Source organism: Stereum hirsutum (assembly GCF_000264905.1).
Source record: "Stereum hirsutum FP-91666 SS1 unplaced genomic scaffold STEHIscaffold_6, whole genome shotgun sequence".
NCBI classification, from domain to species: Eukaryota; Fungi; Basidiomycota; class Agaricomycetes; order Russulales; family Stereaceae; genus Stereum; species Stereum hirsutum.
In genome coordinates this window covers 1,154,710-1,175,686 of record NW_006763136.1, presented here as the reverse complement: position 1 = coordinate 1,175,686, position 20,977 = coordinate 1,154,710, and the positions used below count along the sequence as shown (strand labels likewise).

The 20,977-nt window shown below is 52.2% G+C and overlaps 5 protein-coding genes across 5 annotated transcripts; 1 reads left to right on the top strand and 4 right to left on the bottom strand.

Annotated features, from left to right (window-relative positions):
- Positions 1-455: 455 nt before the first annotated feature.
- On the bottom strand, positions 456-1,639 carry STEHIDRAFT_110574 (kinase-like protein; the record flags this gene model as incomplete). Its single annotated transcript, XM_007303543.1, has 4 exons — positions 456-576; positions 639-1,347; positions 1,461-1,566; positions 1,622-1,639. 4 exons carry the CDS (start codon positions 1,637-1,639, stop codon positions 456-458), a joined length of 954 nt encoding a protein of 317 aa, XP_007303605.1.
- Positions 1,640-2,243: 604 nt separating this feature from the next.
- Positions 2,244-4,502, top strand: STEHIDRAFT_168116 (NAD-P-binding protein; the record flags this gene model as incomplete). The annotated part of the gene is made up of 5 exons (XM_007303542.1): positions 2,244-2,250; positions 2,321-2,779; positions 3,045-3,119; positions 3,189-3,973; positions 4,076-4,502. The coding sequence occupies exons 2-5, from the start codon at positions 2,339-2,341 to the stop codon at positions 4,500-4,502; spliced, it is 1,728 nt and encodes a 575-aa protein (XP_007303604.1). The 5' UTR covers positions 2,244-2,250; positions 2,321-2,338.
- Positions 4,503-7,432: 2,930 nt separating this feature from the next.
- On the bottom strand, positions 7,433-10,750 carry STEHIDRAFT_146757 (uncharacterized protein). Its single transcript, XM_007303541.1, has 5 exons — positions 10,502-10,750; positions 9,750-10,164; positions 9,415-9,655; positions 8,588-9,354; positions 7,433-8,527 (listed from the first exon to the last, which is right to left on the bottom strand). The coding sequence occupies exons 2-4, from the start codon at positions 10,067-10,069 to the stop codon at positions 9,211-9,213; spliced, it is 705 nt and encodes a 234-aa protein (XP_007303603.1). The 5' UTR covers positions 10,070-10,164; positions 10,502-10,750; the 3' UTR covers positions 7,433-8,527; positions 8,588-9,210.
- Positions 10,751-16,306: 5,556 nt separating this feature from the next.
- On the bottom strand, positions 16,307-17,415 carry STEHIDRAFT_156319 (short-chain dehydrogenase; the record flags this gene model as incomplete). Its single annotated transcript, XM_007303540.1, has 2 exons — positions 16,307-16,706; positions 16,799-17,415. 2 exons carry the CDS (start codon positions 17,413-17,415, stop codon positions 16,307-16,309), a joined length of 1,017 nt encoding a protein of 338 aa, XP_007303602.1.
- A 1,350-nt stretch (positions 17,416-18,765) lies between these two features.
- STEHIDRAFT_168114 (uncharacterized protein) lies at positions 18,766-20,910 on the bottom strand (the record flags this gene model as incomplete). The annotated part of the gene is made up of 2 exons (XM_007303539.1): positions 18,766-20,836; positions 20,886-20,910. 2 exons carry the CDS (start codon positions 20,908-20,910, stop codon positions 18,801-18,803), a joined length of 2,061 nt encoding a protein of 686 aa, XP_007303601.1. The 3' UTR covers positions 18,766-18,800.
- Positions 20,911-20,977: the final 67 nt, after the last annotated feature.

Below are 20,977 nucleotides of genomic sequence, written 5' to 3'. Positions count from 1 at the left end.
TGTATAACTTGAAAATTTCCTCAGGACTAAAGAAATCTCTGGTTCAGACGTTCATCGCAGCTAAAACTGACTGGGGGTCTTTTAAGGGTGGTTACATCTTACTACTGGCTCGCCACCGTGCTATCAGTTCCCCATTACATTGATGTACAACATATGAGCCTCACGACAAGGACATTTCACCACATTTGCACCACACTGCTTCAGTGGCTACTGCCAACTGTACTGGAGACCACAGCAGCTCACTGGGGTCATGGAATACTTGGTCGGGTATGATTCCGCATGCGGAAGCATTATACTGACTTGGGATGCCGTAAATGCGGATAGTATAGTTGATAGAATCCCTCCGAACGCCCTGGGCCATGCACAAACGGCGCCAGATGCTTTTTTGAAGGGTTAGCGCAGAAAGTGTGAAGGATTGATGAAGCTGCGAGAATCTCTCACCATCGATCATCGAATCACCATGGCCATACCACTGAGATTAAAGGGGATGTGTCTTCGAGTCTTCGCCGCGTCGGGTCAAATGCTTGGTCAAAATAAACCTCCACCGTCTCGTTGGGGGAATGTGGGCCGTCGAGTCTAAGGCAACTCAAAAGATATCAAATAACAGAGATTGTAAGAAAGCGATTGGAAGAACGAACTTCATCGGAGGCAAGTCGGGTGCCTGCTGCCATGCCCTCAGCTCGGTGTCGGCCTCATCCTCGAAAACATGGGGAGGTATAAACTTGGGTATGCGAGCCATCCAATCTTCGTTGTGGAGATAGCCAGAAGCGTATCGAGCCTTGCAGTACTCCCAGTGTGCCGGAAACCACCCCGCACCCTCCCAGTCAATCAATGCTACGACTCGCACACCATCCATCATGATATTCCGCCCAGCGATGTCGCCGTGAGTGAAGACGAGTGGATGCTTCCGAGAATGAGACTCGATGACCTTCGGAGGAACCTCTTGCAAGGGAAGTCCCATCCGAAGTTGGTGGTTCATCTGCTGCTCGTTCATATAGGGTCCATGCGGCACACCGCATAACCGGTAGTCGCATCCCTGTGCGCCATTCACCGAGCCGACGACTGACCCAGATCGAGGAGGAATGCTACGCAGCTGCTCTACAAATCCTCGCAGTTGTTCCACCACATTGCATTTTTCCTCCTCCGTGAAACTGTTCCACATACTGTCGGATAAAGCGACGCCAGAGACCCTCTGCATCACAAGATAGACATGTCCACCGCACCGGAAAGAACCCCAAGGACGGGGAACGGGGATGGAAGTGTGTTGACGGACGAACTGCATGGCAGCTATCTCTGCGGAAACATCGGCGGGGCTCTGCTTCAAGAAGAAGAAACGTTTGGATATTACTGTGACATATAAGTAGGTGATGTCTTGTAAGGCAAAGTGAAAATCTTACGTCTCCAGAGCGGTCTGATGATCAGGTGGTGGATGGTGTTTGCAACTATTCCTCGGAACCTACGCCATTTTGATTGCAAAAAGCGGGTCCACGTCCACGGAGGAGGATGTCCAGCTATTCTTCGCATGGCCTCGAGACCGGATTTCCGTCTCATTTCTCGACGCGCAGCCTATCGAGTAAAAAGTTCGTCAGTATTGAGCGCTGCTATATAACTGCATACCAACCTCATCCATAGCTGTCATCTGATGTCACACTGCAGAAAAGTACTGTATGCGAGAGAAATTTAGCTACTCGAGTTGACCTTGACCTTGAAAGGTTTTAGTGGATGATTAGCGCTTCTTGAAGTCGTCGTATTCCATCGAGTTCGGTTTTGGTTCGTGTCCGAGTCGGCTGGGATTTGCCGGCCGCGGGGACACAGTCCGTTAAAGCGGAGTCTAAACTAGTTTGAACCCCTTTCGAGATATCATGTTAACGTTGCCTTCACGCGTCAAACACCGAGCTTTATGTGACTCCCAATCATCACGGCCTTATTCAGAGATAAGCTGGGGCACGTAGGAGACCGATCTGTTTAAATGAGCTCATGTAGGTCGTTCAACGAAAAGATCATCTGATTGTAGTAAAATCCTCTATATTTCCCACGCAGCCTTGAGTCGACTTCTAAAGCCACGACTGACTGGAGAATGGTATGGGCTGCTGACCGATCCCAACACGCTACACTGCCAGAAAACCTGCAGGTACACACGTTCGCCTCTGCCTATTCCATCACCACTGATTGTTTTTTTCTCAGCAATACTAGACTAGGACCACACACCAAACTCCAGCCTCACCACGGCCGATCCCGCCCAAATTCCAAGTCTGTTCCTCCTTTCTACTGTATTACTTATACACATTGTGTACTGATCGTCGGCCTGATCGTCGCCTAGATCCAACTCACGTCGATCATGACAGTGGTTCGATACGGTATTGCTCTCTATGAGTTAGCTGGGGCACAGCCGCCTGCCAACTTCCACTGGGCCATCGTTACGACTACATCGTCAGATTGGACAGTTGACGTCCACAAGATGTCCATCGTCAATCACAGGGGCTCCGCAACAATTCCTTGGGAATTTCACTATCGCCTGTTCAAATCCATGTACTCCCAGACGCTGGTCGGTATCGTAGAGGTCTTTACCAGCGCTTCATTCCCTATCAATGACGTCGTCGCTTGGATCAGAGAGCAATCTGTCACGCAGGACGACTACACGAGATTTGGGTCGAGGTGGAGTTGTGCTTTTTGGAGCATTCGTGTTCTAGAGCAGCTCATGGATCTCTGTGGGTGCGATCAAAAGATTGAGGATGACGTGTATTTAAGGGTGGCGGCGTTGGGCGAGAGGTTGAAGATTGTGCGCAACGTACAGCCAGGTGGACTGCAGGCTTACCCGATACTTCCATTATTTCGATGACCACATATATCACTCTAAGTATCGCTCGTGCTTGTGAACATGAATGCGCGGCGCGGCTCAGTCACGTGTCCTGGCGGTCCATTGCCCATTACCAGTTGCCCATCGCCCATCGCCCGGGTTCCATTAACCATTGAGTACATCTTTGCTCTTTGTCACAGTACAGCACGAAGAATACCCGCATATCATCTTACATTGTCTCGTTCAGCACCCCGATTCGTCCTTGGTCCATACCATAATCAGAAACGAGTACTACAAGATGCCATACATTCTCACCGTCTGTGTAGGTGTACTGCAGTATCTGGCCGGTATATAAACAGCCGCGAAGCTCACTCACTGCTCACTCCTTCAGTCCAATACAGAACTCATACAGAGCACTCCTACACCAGGTCTTCATCACACTGTTGGTATCTCCATTTCCTCCTCGCACATATTCTCATATACTGACTACCCTTGCATGCCCATACATCCTCACTTTCCCCACGAATTGTCCCTGTCCCACATAGCGCAGACGATGCCAACCCCAGGTAGTTTTGCCACCACAGTCTACTCCCAATGGTTCACTACCCCTAAACTCGACCCTAAACTCTCCTTCGCTGGTCAAACTGTCATCGTCACCGGCTCCAACGTCGGTCTCGGATTCCATGCCGCACAACAGATCACTCAACGCGGCGCGTCGAAGGTCATCCTTGCCGTCCGTGCGCCCTCGAAAGGTGAGGCCGCAGCCCAAGAAATTCGCTCTAGTCTCCCCAAGGCTTCGAGCGAGAGTACGGTGCTGGAGGTTTGGCCGCTCGACCTTTCTTCGTATCAGAGCGTGAAGGACTTCGGGGTTCGAGCCAACAACGAACTGGACAGACTGGACGTCCTCCTCGAAAGCGCAGGCGTTGCGAAACTGAAGTTCGAACTCGAAGAAGATGATGAATCAGAGATCAAGACGAACGTCCTCTCCACGACGTTGCTTGCGCTGCTTCTGATCCCGAAGCTGAAGGAGACGGCGATGAAATATGGAGTCACTCCCCGCCTATCTATCGTCTCGAGTGAACTAGCCTTTCATGCGAAGTTCAAGGAGTGGAGGGCACAGAGGATATTTGGTCCTGATGGAGGATTGGTGGATCCGAAGGCGGACATGATAGATCGGTGAGTGCAATCACACGAGGTCTTCGTTTTCCTCCGAGACGACATTCAACGTGTACCCTGCTAACTCGTAGATTCGTTTTCTATTACCTTTTCCTGTCGCAGGTATAACGTCTCCAAACTCCTCGAATTAATTGTCGTCCGCCAACTCGCTCTACACATCTCCCGCACCTCCTCCCCATCTTCCTCCGACAGACCTCTAGTAATAATCAACTCCCTTACACCCGGCGCCTGCAAATCCTCTCTCAACCGTAACGTCTCCGGCATCTTTCTCCATATCATCCTTGGCATCATAGGTGTTATCATACCCAAACGCGAAACCGCTGTCGGTGCTCGTGTGCTGGTCTATGCTGCTGGTGGCGCTGGAGCGGAGTCGCACGGGCAGTTCTTGAGGGACTGTAGGGTTTATCCGTGGCCTTTGGATGTTCATAAAGGGAAGTGGGGTGATGCGGAGCAATTGAGTAAGAGAGTTTGGGAGGAGATGATGGAGAAGTTAGAGAAGGTTGTCCCGGGGGTTTCCAAGAATGTTTGAGAGATCGATTGAGGTTGTACGGTTAGTCTGAGGCATTCCATCGTGCCTGTTACTTCTGGTGGCGGTTGTAAACCGGATTCGTCTCTATGATGTCCATGTCTTACGAGGGTGGCGTGGTGGCTCTTGTCCAAATCTCATTCTAGTAATGTTACCCATACCTGATAACTCAAAGATATTCGAGAAAGTGCAGGCCAAAAGGGCGCCACAACAGATCTGAGCGCTAAACGCCACTCATGATCACGGAAAGTTGAAATTATGTTATGAGCCCGACAGCTTGTCCACAACACAACTTCTTCCCGCCACCTTGGTGTAATTCACCGCCTGTCCTCTCCTTCCTGGTGTCCTCGACGTCTGCTTCGACTTTTTCGTTCGACGAAACCTCTCCATCCAAGACCTCGCCAAATTCATTTCCTCTAGGCTTTACATGAGCACTCGTTATCGAGGCCATCTTGGCACTCTCTGGATAACATTATACAACGCTCGGAGAATGGGAAGTCGATACTCACGACGACGATTCTTCTGTTGCTTCTAAAGCTGAAGAGACGGGGATGGAGAGACTCGATTGCGCTGCACGTTAATGATATGACAACTCGAAAATCGCCGAATTCTTGCTCACTCACCATGTATATTGATGATTACTCTGAATCTTTCACTAAACTCCCCATCGTCATAAACAACCTCATTCCAGGCTTCTCTCAGCTCGTCCTTCGGCGCAACTCGACTCACATGTGGACGGTCATAATTGTCCTGGCAGAGACCACTCCGCAATCCAACTTGGACTTCGGCGAACCCTACAATGTTGACTTTATATCTGAGTCTCCTCCACATCGGACGTCATGACTCAGTTCTCTAAGTTCGTGCTCTTCATTCTGTCCACACCATCGCTCTTAGTCTGACCATGACTCCGAACTTATCTTCGTCAGCATTCTCGCTACACCGACATCGTGTCAGACACCATAGCTTTTGAAGTATGCATCTCACTGACTGACTCTGCAGCCCGCCGAGCGGGCTGACAAACCTACAGACCAACCACCTTCCCGGCCTGCCCCCCTCGGTCGCTCATGCTCTCCGACTCAAGTCCAGGGACCCGGCCAGGAACCTCTCGACTCGGAGTCGATCTGCAGGCGCCTTGATCTGAATCATGTATCCATTCTCTAAACGACTCCTGGGCCAGGGGCCTAAATCCAGTGTGGATCTGGTGTGTCAGTGTATGATGACCGAGATCGGGCTGATTGCGACTGTACTCATTGACCAGTGGGTCAGCAGTGTCCTCGAGCCTTAGGGTTTTTGTCCCGGGCGGCCACGGTGCCAGTGAATAGTGAACTTGAACGGGCGTCGAGCGCCTCGCCTATGCTGCTGCCAGCTGTCCGTCGCTTCATTCTCGATGAGCTGTTGTCTCGCCTCATCTGAATCATACAACAAACACTTCGGGAATCAACAGCAGGGCAAGATCTGGCGCTTACATACCTGCATTAGCGCGGTCTTCGTCTCCTCTGGACAGGACCTTCCGTAGGGTAAGCGCCCAAGTTCAGAGAGCCCGCACAGGACCCCTGTCTATAGAGGGCGAGGTCGTCCGCGGCACTCGAGAAACTGCCAAAATTTGTCCGGACCAGAGTCGCCCAAAACCGCCAAATTTTGTCCGGATTTCGCGGACGTCCTCCCTGCGGGGGCCATTTTTGTCCGGATTTCGGGTACGGCCTCCAAAAAGAAAAAGAAAAAGGAATTAATAATAATAATCGGTCTGCTCCAGACTCGCTCTTTGAGCACATTGCGAGGCTTATTTTGCCTTGATTTTTCCCTTTGGATGGAGAACCTGCCTGTTGGACCGTCAGTGACCCCAGGGACGCACACACAGTGACCGAACAGGGCGTCGCCACCCAAGCTGGAGCTGATGCCACACCGCTGGGCGCCCGCCTGCGGCAGGTTTTTGTCCGGACTGGCGGACGGCCTTCCTCCAAAAGTGCCAAAATTTGTCCGTCCTGCGGACGGCCTTCCACCACAAAACCTCCAAATTTTGTCCGGATCGGTGGACGACCTCGCCCTCTATAGACAGGGGTCCTGCCCGCACCTGTACTACATGGCATACTACTTACTGCACCGCTGGCAGCCACTGATATTCCGAAACGATCGCAACAATTTCGCCAATTCTCGTCTCGTCATCATCATGCAATCACGCATCATGCATCATGATCTACGCTTCGGAAAGCCGCCCACTGGCACTCATCGACAGCGTTAACGAGGTAAGTACAGCATTGACACTTGGCACTGACTTACCCTATCCTCGCTGACCAGCGCTGACTCCGACTTCCGGCCACTTAGAAGTTAGACGACGGCTCCTCGCTTCGTCACACTCCGTCCTGACTCGGACTCGGACTCCAGCAAAAGTTCGTTCCTAGTTGCTGTGATTCGTGAACGCTGAAGTGAAGCAGAAGCCTTGGTGACCCCCGTCGATCGAGTCAGAACGATATTAATTTGATCCGTGTCTGTGTTTCACTTGGGCGAAGGACTGTACAACGCCGGTTGCGAACACGAGGTTACGGCACTTGCTAGTGTCCGTGTCCGTGATCGCACACTGAGACTGTAATGGACCTACTCTTCGTGACTGGCTAAGGAATGGATGGGTATCAAGACGCGGAAGGGCCTAAGGGAGGAGTGTACGGTCTACTGTCGTGTCTGAAATGACTGCATACGCGTAGGTTCACATCCATAGGTGTGGTGGACAAGTGCACATTAGCAGAGCTTTGACAGGGAGACCAGCAGGACTCATAATCAGCCCCAGTTACTACACTAACGAACTCGTACGCGATGCAGTAGACACGTCCACGCATTGACATTATCAAAAGACCTGAACTGGATAGTTTGTGCTTATACTTCAATAGAGTAAACATATAATATAATCGACGAGCAATGTATGTACCACCAAAAGGGGGGAAAAATGCAATGACGGTGAGTCGGTGGCCTGAACAAGGTTCGAAAGCAGGGTAACAGAGAGCAGAGAACGATATGAGAGAGCCTATGCGATGAATGAATGGAGAGATATATGTATGTATGTATGTAGTGTCTGTGCGATTTGCTGTTATGCTATAAGTATTCGTGTATATGAGTGAGAAAGGAACACGAGTCGATGGGAGGATACGAGATATAATGCAGACGAAAGTCGATGATAGGTAAGCACAGAGAAGAGGGAGGAGAGGAGAGGATAGAGACGATTAGATGCTGCGTGGCCCGCTCAGCGCCACGCATAGCCCGTAGCCCTTAGTACAAAAGCGTAATGTATAGTATAGACTTCTGAGTTGTGCGCGATTTGACCTGGATGAAGTGACCGAAATATAGAAAAGGGGAAAGGGAAACAGATGAAGAGCGACTTTGTATACAAATACAGACCGGAAGAAGACAGGTAAACGGTGAGCCCTCAGACGCAGCATAAACCACGATAAAAAAAAAGGATGAGACACCTAAACCCAAAAGCACGCACGGCGCATCGCCCATGTAACCCCAACAACCCCATGCCAGAGTCGCCACCTCCGACAACCCAATTCATCTCCAAGGAAAGGTCGGGTATCAGGATACCCATTCGTCCGGCTACGAAACCCCCCACGAGCTCTCACACGAGTCACATCTCCCTCCCACGCCCCCCTATGCCCAAAATTCCCTCCCTCCCAGAACGCCCTATCAGATTCCAACTCCGCACCACGCACCCTCTTCCCGAGGTGTTCCCGTCTCATATTATTGACGCCACGCCACAGCCACTCCAACGCTCCCAAGCCGAGAAGGAGAAGAAGCGAAGTCATCCAGATTGTTCTCGATGGAGATTGCGGTGGGAAGAAGCTGTGAGAGTCCAGAGAGTTCTGTTGGACGGCCAATGGTGGGACGAGGTGGGGCCACGTCGACTGCGGCCTCGATCTTGCCCTCAGTTATGGATGTGATGGTGATCGAGGATACCTATAGAGAACCCAGAAACCCAAACACGCAAGAGGTACCGGAACCGCCACGCCACGCATTAAGGTGTACAGTTGTATATAGATCTGTATTCAGGACGCGTCAGAAACGGGTCTCAAATATAATCGTAACAGGGCGGGACTGACCATCAAACGCCAACGATGGACCCCAGAGTGAGAAAGAGAACAGGTATAGTAAAGACGTATGAACTCGGCATCTCCGGTCTCGGACGGGGATCGGATGGCCTGAAGCTTGTGCGTAAATGGGGGTATAGGCGAGGGTGTGACTCGGATGCCACCGTTGGGTGTAGAGGGTTACTCAAACTCCCGATGAAAAGAACTGGCGGGACGCGTAAGCGAATCGATGGAGGTGTGGCGTAGTTCGGTATGCTAGATTTAGAAGGTTCGGCTCCTGGTGGATCCGAAGAGAATAGGACGGATGACTGGATATGACTGTACACGGGTGACCCACGAGGCCAAAATGGTGGTGCGATGACGGGTACGTGAACTTGGACGGAAGTCGAGTCACGAAGGAGATCGCAGAAGGCGTGAATAGAGTGGGTGCGAGGCTATGACCAAACCCAGATGACGAATTGGAATATGTTTGGATGAAGGATGGAGTGTGGTGTAGGTCGCGCAGTATGAGGCACTGCATCCAGAAACGATCGTTACTAATGTGGCCCAGTAAATAGGCACAGAACGAGAAAGCAATGTACCATGAGAGGAGAGGGGGATGACTAGGAGAGGGGGATGACGCGGCGATGACCCAGCTACTGAGTGTCAAGCATATGAGGGTGTACTTGGGATGATGCTGCATCAGGATGAGTGGGATAGGTTTGGCGAGATGAAGGTGAGACTCGGGGCCAGGAGACGGAGAGCATGCCATCTACGAGGGATGCGGTGATATCAGAGACCTATTGGAAAGCAAGCAAATCATCAGCGATGGTTTCAAGAAGAATGGCCAGGTGCTTTACCTCCAACCCAGGTGGAACGCTAATTGTGCGCTCAAATCTTCCGTACTTGACTTCTCGCACAGGGTACCGAGGGAGACTCGTATCCGAGTCGTTATGGAGAAGGGGAGGCGCGCGTCGTTCACCGGAGATGGTGAGACGACCTTCAGGGATGACTGTGACGCCGATCTCTTCCTTCCTGATACCAGGAATCTCGAGCGTCGCGGTGATGACAGGCGAGTCTGGGACGTCACAAATTTCCATTCTGGAAACAGACGCAAGAGGAACAAAGGAAGTGCGGAAAGCCGGGCTCGGTCAGGGCCAATCGGATAGGACGGAAAGAAAAGGAAGAGACGCACCTGGGACGCAGAGGAGCACCGTTCTTGGCAGCAGCCTGCTTCTTCTTCTGGGTGTGGACGAGCATGAGGTACTTCTTCGCTAATTTCTGACTGAGCTCTGTGTTCCACTCGTCGACGGTGGCGGGTGGAGGGGGAGGTGCCTGGCGACGAGACGTTTGTGGTGGGTGGTTGGTGGGGGCGGGGGAGTGTGAGCGTCTTGGGTGACGCGACTGAGGGTATGGGTAGTTGGCAGCGTGGTGACGGGGGTGTATGGATGAGTTGTGAGGCGGGTTGGAGGTCATCTTCTGGAAAGCGAGGTATGGCGCGACGTTAACAGTCATAATCAGTCGGGGACGGCCCGTGAATCGCACAGGAGTGCTGGCGAGAGCGCTTGGGAGTGCCTGAGGCGTATGAAGCGGGAGTGTGGGGGGAAAGGCTGGAGGAGCAAAAAGTATTCGGTAGTCAGCGTCGGTAGAGGCTGGGCTCTTTATATAACTCCGAGGCCGCTCTCGTGGACAGATCTACAGAAGGCACCGACCGGGACTGGAGACCGTGGGAATGTGCACCGGCGAGGTCCGTGCCCAGCGAGCGAGCGAACCCCGCAGTTCGAGTCACAGCCATTGAAAGGCTCCACGAACGGTGCTTTCCCGGCGTCGGTCTCTCATCCCCTTTCCGGACGTGCCTCGGGCGGTGCACCCATCCTCTGCAGCTTCGTACAAGGCCCGTGAAGAAACCGAAAGACAGCTCGGGTGGCAGTAAGCGAGAGAACGCACCTGCATTACTTACAAACACGCAAGCGATGTGGGTGTGCCACAGGAAAAGCCATCTGAAGCTCCGCCGGGAGCGATGAGGCGTCGCAATCGAACGACAGGAGTGTGTCGAGTCAGTTCAATCCGAGACATGGCCATGGGCAGCAGCTGCCGCCTGCAGCCACGGCGTTAGAGTGCCATAGAGACTGGTCGGACACCGAGACGATATGTCGATAACGTCGTGGACGTCGGCAGCAGTAGCTCGCGGGTGGCGCATGGGCGTCGTCGACAAAGACGAGAGCTGTCGCGAGCCTTCCAGTGTTTTCGCCGCCGCGCCCGTTCTCTGCCGTGTGCCGGCTGCAATCGGCTCAGCCTCGGCCATGGTTAGGGTTTGCCCGGCCTCCGAGTCATCTCGTTCGAACGAAGCTCTTCCCCCCTCGGAACGCTCGCGCGTGTCGATCTCCCTCTTCTGTCCGGTTCCCTGGACTCGCTCCCTCCGACTCCAACGTCCGACTCTTTTGGCACAGCCTATGGACTTCTTTCTGTGGCGTTCTCAGGCGGTGCGTCTTTCTTTCTTTTTGCGTCCAGACCTGGCGAGGCTCTTCACATGCTTGTACATTGGACCCATCCTCCCAATGAATTGACACGAGTCTTTCGAGCTCCACTACATTGAGGCCTGAGGAGGCGCACAGCCCAAAGAAAGAAATATGCTCATTTGTGGGCATAGTCACAGTTCCTTGCATCGGCGGCGAACTCAACGTCAGCTGTGGGGTAAGTACGTGGCAGGAATACCTTGCAAGTCGCCGCTCGAAATGCCTAAACAGGCCTAATATCTGTTTAGGTGTTTCGAAGATGCAGCCCTCTGAACGTTCCTTGATGATCCGGAGGGCCGTTACGGTGGACGAAAAGGTCAGCGGCCAACCCGTTCGTTCACTTCGTGCGAAGAGCAAAATAGGCACAGTATGTCCATCGATGGGCATGCTCTGAACCACCAGATCAGAGTCGCCATCTCCGGCCACCAAGGAACGAAGCGGCGGCCTTTACCACATCTCGAATATCTCCTTTTCGGGACAACAAAAGTTCACCTCCATCAGTTCGTCCATCTCTGCGTACGTAAGTTCACGGAAAGACAGGCACTTGCTCGCGTGCCACAAAGTCCCAAGCCTTTTTATTTTCCTAGTCATCGATTCAGTTCTGTGTTACTTATGTGCCTGACAGCTGCAGCGTCCGTACGATGATCGGACGCAAAGCAGCAAAAAGACGTTCCGATCAACGCCAACATCTGCTCCGACATGTGCTATGCGACCGACCCGCTCGCTCGCTGCGCCGCACATAGGCCCGGGCCCCATCTACACACATAACATAACATCCCGCATGTAAGAGCCTACTTCCCCGTTAACGTTGTTCGGTGCCTGGCGGCTATCGTCGTGTTGTGGCGGAGGCGGCGCGGATATCAACAGTCCTGATTCGTTCTGACAACACTAGTATTTCGGGCCTGTGGGCTGTCGCATAGGGTGTGTTGCTTGCATGTACGGAAGCTAATCGAGACCTGGGTTTCGCTCGCTCGCCTCCAAGACTTCAAGATCCTCTGCCAATAAGTAAGCGCGCATACATGAGCTCGAACTTGAACTTAATTTTTTCTGTCTGTCTGTCGAATACTGTAGTCCGGCTTCGTCCGTTGATTCGTGATTCGTGATGATCAGATCACGATTTGCAGCCCCCAGGGTCTCCAGTACTCATTGCTTAGCGTTTACATAGTGAACAGTAGCTTGAAACGTCGAGACGGTTGGAGTCGGACATAGGACCACCGGAACGGGGTTCTTCTTTCCTTTCGAGGCGTCTTCTCTCTCCGAGAGAGAGTCCATTGTGATATGTACATCCGTGCGTACATGCATCTCTCCATGACAGAATTCGAACCTCCATCCTGCGAACTCGTCGGGGGAAATCATTCGGGGATGGCGGACACAAACAAGTGAGCAATGGACAAGTAGTATAGGCTGTGGGCTGTAGCCATAGTAGTAAGTATGCAATGAGCGAATCATTGGGAGTGTCAAATCTGTGTCTGTGGTCGCGGTGGAGATGATCGTCATCCTCATCAATGCACAGTCGAAGAATAGGATGGGATGTGATGTCGACATGTGGCGATGATGCATAGTCACGGTCGAAACGTTGAAGCGTTGACGACCGGTATTGCTCGAGATGCTAGAGACGCATATGGGTCGTGTTGCCTTGTTTGAAGTTTCGTTTCGTTCTCGGGAGTCGCGGTTCCGAGCAGCGCGGAGTTGAGTACGAGTATAGAGGTGGACATTGTAGATGTGATGCATAACAAGAAAGTGAATTCGAGATCTAGGTAGCTTGACCTAGATGCGACGCCTAGCTGAGTACAAACATCGCTTTCCTGTCGACTTATGGGATATGACTCTCCAACTTGGACCATATATTATGAACTGCGAACATCGCGAGAACGAACGCAGACGTGCCGTATGTAAGAGACAGCGAGAGAAAGTATTGACCGGAGATGGGTGGGCTTAGACCTGAGCGGCGATAAAGCATGGACAGGACGAAGGGAAGAGTGATCCGGTCTCCAGAGTCCTGAGCCTGCATTGCTGGTTCGCCTTTCATCGATACCGGGAGTAATTGTATCCCCACCATGAAACATGCATCAAGGACGGCGAACTCTTGCAGATAATGAGTTCGAGGGAGAGCGTTTCACGGAATTAGACTACCTAGGAGATGGCCGGAGGTTCTGGTTAGCAATGGACAGCACGAAGAGGCGACTAGGTCAGATTCCATACGACACGACACATTGCATTGTGTACAGACGCGGTCAATACGACCGTACGCTATGGGCAAAGAGGTAAGAATCCCCGTTGATACGATTCGGAAGGCATCACGAACTGACGACGAGTGGAGTACGCTCTATAAACTGCGCTCGATACATTGCATCCTCTCGTAACTTGGGGGATGGAAACTCGGAGACTCGAGAGCGGTGAACGTGGATGCAGCAAGGCGGTGCTCGGTACAGTCTTCCAAGTATGGAACTCTCAATGAAGAGACATTTTCCTGGATCTTGAATGCTTTCGCTCACTATTGCAAGGAACCACGATCGTCACGGTATGTCAGCAAAGGTAACATAGAGACAGAAAAAAAAGCAAGGACCTGCAGTGTGTGATATCGCACGCGAAAAATGTGGGTGCCGTATGCTGGCCATCGTAGATCGATACAGTGGTCGAAAGTCAAAGTTTGGGCCAAGGTATCGCTCTCATCCCCACCCAGGCCCAGATTGGCCTTGTATCACGTTCCAGTCAAACTTTACGCCTAACCTGCGCCTAACGTATACCCCTGAAAATCGTAAAATCGCGTCTAAAGCGACTCATATCCCGACGCGCTAGGGACCTCGTACACGGCATGCCTACACAGGTAGCTAACGTTCAAGAGCAAAGGAACAGCAAAGCCACGATCCTCGATCCTCCGCCGTTGTCGTAAGTTAGATTTGAACGCCCAACGTTGAACATGCATGTAACATTCGATATCCAGATCTACGATGGCCTAGACGTTCCTGGCCTGATAATTATCGTGCATCTACAGTTCCGTTGGCAGTTATAATGCGAGGCTGTGCGGCGTGCGGGATCCATCAAGGAGGCCGACCTGCGCGACAGCGGCCTCTCTCGCCACAATGCCAATGCCACTGCGGTGAAAAGCAGGAAGTGAAAATTAAAAAGACCAGAAAAAAAAAGAGGCTGTGCAACTGCACCCCCGGACCCATCAACGTAATCACCCACGCCGGAAGAGCAAGAACGCCCATCTCCGGGCATAGACTTGCTGATACTGTAATAGACATGTCAGGCAATTTGTGATGCAACTGAGATCTGAGTCCAGTCCGAGTCGAAAAGCTGAGGTGACTGCAGTGCGACGGTGTGGACACCTTTCTAGGATAGATTGCGCTTGCATCTCGTGAGCGCTGAGTTAGCAGGGAGACCTGTAACAATCGATTTGGACGGCAGGATCATTGAATGTGCATGTGCGACGTGATGAGTCCCCTTGAGTTCCTTGCTAGCAAATAGTAGCCCATGAGAGATGCGGATCGATAGGGATGTAAGAAAATAGGCGCGACGCGGCAGCCGTGCGCGGTGCGCGTGAAGCGCGAAAATCGACGACCACCACAAAAGCGATTAAGGTTGCAAAGGAAAATTTTCTAATGACTAGGTAGGCGAGGCGAGACGCATGGAGAGCTCGCGCCTTACGGCTTGCCGAAGCAGAGTTTGGGTGAACATACGATATTTTTGGTATGAAGCGTACAATCGGCGGACTACTCAGGTGCTGAGAAGGTAGAGCGTGTCGGCAACGAAGGCATCCAGGAGCCAATGGTAGTCGTAAAGAAAGCTCGAGCAGCAATAAGGGCCGAAGTTGAAGCATGGGCCCATAATGCTCAGGTTGCGTTCCACCGCGTATTTATCCCAAATGAAGCTCTTTTGTCCACTCCACAACTCACGAACACCCCAGAACGAAAGTACGGTCGAGCTTAGTAGTGCCCCGAGGGCTGCTCGGAGACGAAGACGATAGACTCCTGAGAATGCACCTGGGTAATATTGGCGGTGCCGGTAGAAACAAACTGTGGAGCCAGAGGCGTTCCAAAAACGGCTTCTAAGCTCAACCTCAAAGGATGACTCGACACGAACCTACCTCACTTGATCCGGCGCTCGAGAATCAGGCGACTTCTGACTTCTCTGTGAAAGACCAAAGCAAGAAAGACCAAAGAAGCGCAGGCAGGGGTGCAGAGCTCCACTCATCGCCCTAAGGATAGGTCCACAATCGCCGCACATAGAAAGACCCTTATTCGATACGGTGTAGGCCTGGGTAAGATCGTTCGTAAAGCCGCAAGTATAGCCAGGCTTAGAAGAGTGCGAAGATGTGGTGCAGACAATCAATCTTGCGCCTTCCGCCGCACAGGTTGAATGGATTCGCAGACTCTATTATGCGAAGAGAAGCAAGCCGGTGGGAAGAAACCCAGAGCAAGAAGGAAGGAAAGTGCGACGGCAAAGGACAGGAGGGAAGAGCAGAACAGCACTAGCACAGGTTTCTGCACAGACGTGGGCAAGACGTGGAGCAGGTTCCGGTCAGCAGTCCTGCTTGTGTCTGCTCCCACGCCACAAACAAAACACATTGGCAATTCTGCCGGTGATTGGACGGCGCAGACTCCCATGATCGGAAAGAGTCGAGACTCTCACGGGCCCCGACCGAAAACACGTGATAATCTCACTCTGTTCCGCCTCCCGAACATCTTCCGGGTGACCGGGTAGAGTCAGTCGACAATTCTGATTGGACGATCGGGAAAGTAAATTGGAACGGAACGGATGAAGAGGTCGGGTAGCAGCGCATGGCTGTGCACGGAAGATGTGGTGTGCCTAGACTCGGGTCCGTCCAGATGGACAGTCGTTGAGGATGCCGAGAGAGTCCAGTGGAAAACTGGGCAGTGCGGTTGGAAGGGTCATCGATGGTGGTAGCATTTTCTTGAGTAAAAATCAGCTCATGATATTTTTAGGAATAGGTGGTGGCGGGGTATTGGAGAGACAGAGTTGGCAACTTGGGTGTATTCTCCGTGATCCAAATTTGGGCCAGGAGTGAGAGTTTGATGCGAGAACACCGAGGATATCAACGGAAATCCCATCATGCAGCTGTGTATACCTCAAAATATCGGGCTCCAAGCCATAGGTATCCAAAGGCACTAGTAACTTGTTCCAGGAGTCGGCCATGGATTAAATAGCAATATTGAGGAAAGAGATGGCAATACATGTTATACCCATACAATCAAGCATACGTACGAAGAGCTCAAAGATTCTTCGTTACCCCCGGCTCAATCTTCTCCAACTTCATTGCCAACTCGCTCCAAACCCTCTTCCTCAACTCCTCTTCTTTTCCCCACTTCCCAGTATCCAACGGTGACGGATGAAGGTGACAATCGCTCAAGTACTGTCCATGAGACTCTTTACCAGCAGAAGCGGCGTGTACGAGCGTACGAGCACCGATGTAGGTTTTGCGCTGCAGGAAAAACTCGAAGACAGCGATGACGACGCCTAGAATACCAGTGACGTTGCGCCGAAGAGCGGACTCGCAGAAACCGGGGTTGATGGTGTTGACGATAACGAATGGTTTGGTGGAGGTTGAGGCGGATACGCGGGTAGCAAGTTCGCGAACGATGAAATTCTCGAGGAGCTTCGAAGTATTGTACCTGCAGCAACCACGTATCAGTAATCAAGCACACGAAACACACAGCTTCCAAGTGAAGTGAGTCAAAGAGTGAGCAAAGATGGACAAACGCACCGGTCCATCATGTCCGATTTGGGATCGTTCAACTTCTCAAAAATATTGTCCGCCTCCCTCTCCTTGAAAGACGCCTGGAACGCCACCTCGCTCGAAACGATCGTCAAACGTGGCGTAACCCCGAACTTCTCCGCCGTCTCTCTCAACTTCGGGAGCATCAAGAGCGCCAGCAACGTCGTCGAAATCACGTTCGTCGTAATCGTGGACTCCTCCTCTTCCTCGATCTCGAACTTCAACTTCGCCACGCCAGCATTCTCGAGCAATACATCCAACCTATCCAGCTTGTTCGCCCGTGCAGCGAAGTCCTTCACGCTCTGGTACGAACACAGGTCGAGCGGCCAGACCTCGACCTCCGTGCTGGTGCTCGCAGATTTCGGGAGGCTCTCCCGGATCTTCTGGGCAGCGGCTTCGCCTTTGGAGACCGTACGAACGGCGAGGATGACCTTCGATGCACCGCGCTGGGCGATCTGCTGAGCAGCAGAGAAACCGAGACCGATATTGGAGCCGGTGACAATGACTGTTTGACCGGTAAACGTGAGAGAGGGGTCAAGCGTTGGGGTGACGAAGAGTTGTTGATAGATGAGGGCCGGGAATCCGCCAGGGGTTAAGAAGGGCATGATTGGCGGGAGGTAGTACGCGTGCTGTTCCTGTGCAGATGGTCAGTATTTGTACAGCGCACAGAAGAAGAATTTGCATACGAATCAGAGATGTGCTAGGTTGCGTTGAAACTTTGACGGAGGACAATGAATTATTGGAGAACAAGGCGCAGGGAGGGGTTTATCTACCTTCGACTTACTCTCGGCAGCCGCCTGAACAGTGTCAACACCGGCACAGTTTATGAGACATCCGTCATCTACGTTCCACTGGTCAACATGTCCAATAAAGACGAAGGGCAGCGTTGAGGTGGGTCAGCCGCAAAGCCGCGTCAGCCAGGAGACTATAAAGATACGCTGCCGATCGTTCTTGGACAAATTCGTGGCCCTGGGGAGACTCGTGCGGGAACAATTGTCCATCAAAAATGTGGAAGAAGATGGACCAAAACAGATGATCTTCATCCCCTCACCGATTCCATCTCGAAAAGTGCGCAGTTCACTGCTTAAATAAAATCCGATGGAAAGGCTCACCTTTTCAGCAGCCTGTCCGACTCGGAATACTCTTTTCTCGCCGAAGATGACGCGTCCGGCCAAGTGCCGGATCTAGTGCAAAATCATGGTACACTGTTGTCGTCACTTTTGGCCAACCTCAGCCACCGTAAAATGTGCACATTGGCGGGGAAGATGTGGATCGTACCTGGAGAGAACTGTCCAAAATCGGTGAGTTTGTGTAGAAAAAGGTACGAATTTGGCAGAGATTGGGAACACAAGAGTTTCGCGTTCTCAGGCGGAAGAGCATCCGCACCCCAGCTAAGGCAGATAGGCCACATAGGCATGGACAGTGTGGACTCGGAATGAAGTACATGCACAGCCACTGTGCACGATCACTTCTTGAACATGGAGGCCGCACCGTCGTGAGGACAGGCGTGAAAGGACAAGAAGCGACATATGAGGCTTTTGGCACTCGACCTGCAACGAAATAGCCTGAGTAAACGTGCACTTCAGCCAGAGATCTCGCTCTTGTCGTCGAGCTCTTGTGCTCCAGAAAAATAGAGAGGCAAATATTCCGCACGTGACGAGTGTTTGCATTGTGCCAGCGGCGATCATCGATCATCATGAACTGGAACTTGAAGATCCCGAAAATATGTCTAAGTTCAACGTTGCGAATCGAGCAACTGGAGGAGCCGAAGCTCGGACAACTGTGGATTGAATGATTTGAATCTAGATGCATATGGAAGCTATAGCGCTCTCGGGTTCGGTTTTAGTACAGTAGAAACGCGGAAGTGTTTGAGTCGACTCTGCTTGGCATGTTGTTAAAACCACCTACTAAGTATCTCATTAACAAATTAGACCTTGACGAAGCCAGTGACGCACCGACGGGTCCATAATCCTAGGAACTTGACCCCATCTCAGTCATGGAAAAACTTCGCCACCTCCTCGCTTGTGAACATTGCTCCCTTCCCATCATCGTACCTCGCCTCCAACTCCTCTAACATATCCTCCAACCTCGCCACACTCTCCTCATCCGCGCGCTCCCTCCCCGGATCCCTTTCATACATCCTCTCGAGGAAGGAACGCAAATCGAGGACGTTGTACACCGATGCCGATGAAGTCGAAGATGAAGAGGAGGAAGAGAATCCTGCCCCTAAGCGGGAGCCGAATAGATCGAAAGGGAGGGCTGGCGCTCTGTTCGTGGGCCTGGCGGTAGTACCTGGTTTGGGATAGTTGGACGTCTCGGATGTAAAGTCCAGGAAGGCGTAGCCCGATTTTGGGATAAAGCTAGGCTCGGGAAAGGATATGTACATGCTCATGATGAACATGGCGCCTTCCTTCACGACGTGGCCATTGACCTTCGGCAGGATCACGGTACTCCTATCGTCCCAAATCGCCTCTTCTTCGTCATCACAAGGGATAGGGATACCGCCAGCACGACTCAAAATCGCACTAAGTGGACCTTTCTGCAGCGGACTGCAGTAAAGGCAAGCTTCGGGATTTTCGGCGGTGAGATAGGGGGAGACGAGGTCCGTGATGGCACGAACGACGGTGGGAGCGGAGCAGAAAGGTACGGAAATACTGTACGGTTCCTTGTCCATGACACCACTGGCAGCGATCGAAAAGGAGTGTGTTCGAGGCAGAGGGAAGGTAGCGGGGAGACTGAGGAAAAGAGGGTGAATGATGGCGGAGAGGTTGACGAATAGGTGGGATTGATTGACAAGGAGAGACGAGAGATCCGGATTGGTGAGGGAGAGGCAGTCGAGAAGGATGAGGCGACGAAGGGATGGTGTGGAGACAAGCATAATCTGGATGGCGCGGGCATCGATGACCTTGTTGTGCGAGAGATTGAGCGACTGGGTGTTGGAGAATGCGTCAAGAACCTGGAAGATCTGACTTGAGCTAACTGACAGATGAGAAAGGTCGAGTTCTTTAACGTCCAGTGGTTCGAAGTTCGCAGTGGCTGCAAGGACCCGGACCAAGGGAAGGACGGCAGACGAAGGAAAGGGAAAGAGCTCGACGAGCTCCGATCGTATGAGAGCGATGTGTTCGGCCTTCTCCAACCTTTTGTCCAGGTCAGTCAGATCAGCGCCAACGACCATGAATCTCTTGAGGAACACCATGGTCTCGTTCTCCGAGTCGGTGACGATAGGGTCCTCGGACGTGGTAGCAAGTGCCGCAGAAGCTCTGCCTGATGCGTTTGTTCGACTTTCCGCCTTGGCCTTCCTCTTCTTGCCCTTCGACACGCCAGACGAGCCGACCTTGGATTCCGACGACCAGGCATCTGGAAGATCCTTCATGACCCTCTCATCAGCAAGAAGAGCGATCGCTTCTCGCACGTCTACTTCTGCGATTGCCCCGCGTTCCATGGAGTGCTTCGTATTCTTTCTGGCCACTGAAGGGCAGTACGCCCGCGCATATTGCTCGGCGCTCAGAGGGGCCATCGCGGGAACGTTGGACTTTGCATCCTTGAGGCCTTTGATACTGACGTAGCAGTACTGTGGAGATAGGGGATCGCTGATGTCGAGGATTGTGACGCCATAGTCATTTCTCTGGTAGAATGCGAGGGTGAATGAGTCAGCGAAGATACACACGAAAAGCCGAGTGATAGAGAAAATTCTACCCCTGGTAGGCGATACGGGCGACACGTTCGGATTGAACAGAGCATTCTCCACAGTCATAGCAATAGGGTTGATCTTCGGGGCCTCTCCCTCTGGCACATCCAGCGAGTAATTCCAGGTATGCACAAAAATCGACGCGATGAAGGGACACGGGGAGACTGCGCGGCGATCATCTTCGTTGACTGGAATAGGCTCGTCCTCGTCCCAAAGTTCATCGATTTTTGAGAGTTCGTGCTGTATGACGCGGCTGTTGATGGGATCCTTCACGGTTTTTAGGAACTGGTGAGTGGTGTCGAGGACGTCCAAGTGGAAGCGGTCTGAGTCGCGAATGGCTGCGATATTTTGAGCTAGCTGTAGCTGTAGCGTTGGTGGGCTTAGAACGGACGCGAGCCAGAATGTAGACCATGACGACTAGAGAGTTTAGAAGCGGTGTCTAAAAGGGAGGTTAAGGAGCGAGAACAGAGGGCGGACGG